The 2,858-nt window shown below is 38.9% G+C and overlaps 1 protein-coding gene across 1 annotated transcript in view; it reads left to right on the top strand.

Annotated features, from left to right (window-relative positions):
- The window catches only part of C2CD3 (C2 calcium-dependent domain containing 3), a gene marked incomplete at its 5' end in the record, with an annotated part of 37,996 nt that overhangs the window by 6,986 nt on the left and 28,152 nt on the right, over window positions 1-2,858 (top strand). Inside the window, 4 exon segments of the mRNA XM_009701585.1 lie at window positions 1-87; window positions 1,703-1,875; window positions 2,822-2,856; window position 2,858. The exon segment at window positions 1-87 is cut by the window's left edge and continues 121 nt beyond it; the exon segment at window position 2,858 is cut by the window's right edge and continues 85 nt beyond it. Of these exon segments, the coding sequence (XP_009699887.1) occupies window positions 1-87; window positions 1,703-1,875; window positions 2,822-2,856; window position 2,858 (296 nt within the window).

Below are 2,858 nucleotides of genomic sequence, written 5' to 3'. Positions count from 1 at the left end.
TGATGTCCCAGTCCAGAGGCTCCTGGTCAGTGCATTTATGGCGCCAGGAGCAGCGGGAGGAGGAATCCAGTTTGAAGTCTGGTGCAGGTACAGAATAACATCCTATTCTTTGTAGATGTCACAGCAATACAGATAGAGACATACCTGGTATTGAGAAATCTCTAGCTGTGGAATGGATATTTAATAATAAGTGAAAAAATGGTGAGCTCATCAGTATTTGGTGATGAATATCTGCACTTAAGATTGCATTTAAGACATGTGAAGTCGTCTTTTTTCCCCCCCAGGAGTGCTAATTACTCTTTTCTTCTTACAGCTTCTTTAGAAAGTGTGTGCTCTTAGTTTGCTTTCTTACAATTTGTTATTAGTATAGTGATGTAAAAGTAGTATTTTTAAGCTTAGTACATCTAAGTTTTACTTAATAGCACACTGCCAGTATAATTTCATTGTTTGGGTTTGGGTTTTTTTCCCCTAATACAAGTCAGTGATTACAAAAGAAATACTGTAAAATGTTTGTAAGTTCAAATTGTAGTTTCTTTGGCAACTGAAACTACTAGTAACAGAAAGCAGAGACCATGAAACAGGTAGCTTTAGAAAAGGCTAATTATAGTAATTAATATGTGCTCATTCTGTAGTGAACAAACCAAGCTATTTAAAGTTTGCAAGTTCACGTGACATTTATTACATGCTGGATGAGTTTACATTAATGGCAGTAATGGCCAGAGCGGTTGAAATGACCAATTGTTAGTACCTGGCATTTGAAAAACATGTTTTAGCTCAGTTTCCTGAGAACAATTAGACTTTGGTTTAATCTTGCCCTGACCACTCACTGGTAGTGGCTGGTAAATTTAGACTGTATGGACCAAAGGAACAAATTACTGAACCAGAAGCCTTTTAAGAATTCTGTAAACATCCTCCTGCCAGTTGGCAATATTTGATGTGGAAAAAGCTTACCAACAGATCCTTGTTATTAGGAGGGAGCTGACTGCCAGATTCCGAATCGGAGAGTTCTTGCTATGATGCTGTCAGCATCCTGAATTACTCCTAGAAGTGTATGGGGGAAAAAAGTAGAAACCAACAGGTGTACTATTCCAAGATGTTGGGACTACTGGTCAGGCAGTGCTCTACCTAGGACTCAAACAGTCAATTAATGTTCAGGATTTGTCCCAAAATGGAAAGGAAACCATGAGTCTATAGCACTACCACATTACTCAGTTACTGCTACTGAAAACACGGTGGATGCCTTTCTCCTGATCTGTCTGTTGTTCATTAGATACAGTGCCAAAACTCGCTTTAGGATGAATCTGAAGCCAAGTAGCACAGTAAGAAACTATCTAGAGTAATTTTTTTACATTCACAAACTGGTACCATAAATCTGTTCTGCAAGTAGCATTTTTTTTTTTATTAATGGAAATTGAGAGCGGAGCATATTTGGTGCCAGATCCTTCTCTTACTTTTCTTTGGGATGCCAGTTTTTAGTAGAGTTTCTGCTAGTTGACTTGCTAGGACTAGTGCAAAAGTATATTTGTAGCATTATCTACTTGAGCACTTACTGTTTTGGTTTTTTTCACTGTGGAAATTCATTTACTTGAGTTTATCCCTTAGCTATCGGGTGGCTAACTAGTGTTTCAAGACACACAAATTAAAGTTGACTCATGTGCAGTCGTGAGAGAATGATTGATACTTCTTCTTTGTGTCTTACTAGGTATTATTACCCAAATGTCAGAGACCAGCTGGTTGCCAAAGGGACCTTGCCTTTGTCACGGCTATGTGCCATGGTGACTATGCAGCATCGTGAAGAAATAGGGATACAGACTTTTAATCTTCCATTGGTCCCCCGGACTGATTCCTCAGAGGAATTTCGTCTGCGGTCTTCAGGTAGGGAAGGCTTTTCACTTCATGTGTAAAAATGAAAGTCTATGTATTTGCTTCCAAGGCAAATAGAAATATGTATTTGTGTTGGCAACTGATACCAACCATAAGTGTTTTTCCTTCCAGCTTTCACTATCGCCATAGCTAGTGAAGAATCAGTGCTTAAACATGAGCAACCCTCAAACTCCTAACAAGTTTTAAAAGGCCCCCCCATGTACTGAACTGCTTAAGTTGCCAAATAAACCAGTCTGTAGTTAAGCTTCCCATGTAAGGTAGGGAATGGGAGATCTGAAGAAGGGCTCTTTATGATGCATTCTATGAGCAGAGACATCTTTCTGTTCTCTTGTGATTCTTTCAAATAATACAAACATCAGCTCTGGGAAGGCCACTGAAGAAATCTCAGGCAGCTTCTTGGAAAAAATGGCCATTAAAAAAGCTGGGGCTGGACAAGGAGTTCAGTGTGCTTCAATTATTTTGTAATAGGTTAGCCACATGCAGCAGCAGCAGAAAATCTGTCTCTTTGAAGATTTTGTCACTGCAGTGCTAGAAAAAAAAGATGTCTTGAAAGACTGCAGTAAGATATTTTAAAACTATTACAATGAACACATGCATGAGGACGCGGCTAGGTTAAACAGCCTCTCCTAGTTTTACTGTGCCATAAATTTGCCAATGCGAGGGAACCATTAAGACCATCTGATCTGATTGCCAGTAGGTCAGGTTGTGGACTGGAGTCCTTAAAATTTACTTCTGTGCCTCCTGTATCAGGCCGTAACTTCTGGCTGAAGTACAGCATCTTGCATGGTTAATCTCAATGGATTATGTATGGAATTAATTTTTTTGCATTAATAGAGTAAGTTTTGTAGTAAGAGGTATAACTAAGTATTGTTTATATTGGATGTAACTCTATAAAAAGCTGACCATTTCTTTCCTTTCTTCCTTTCATTTAATCCAGGCTTGCTTGATGTGAGTGTGAGATACCAACGATCCAT

Source organism: Cariama cristata, unplaced genomic scaffold, assembly GCF_000690535.1.
Source record: "Cariama cristata isolate BGI_N322 unplaced genomic scaffold, ASM69053v1 scaffold8046, whole genome shotgun sequence".
Classification (NCBI taxonomy): Eukaryota; Metazoa; Chordata; class Aves; order Cariamiformes; family Cariamidae; genus Cariama; species Cariama cristata.
This window is presented reverse-complemented; position numbering and strand designations above follow the sequence as displayed.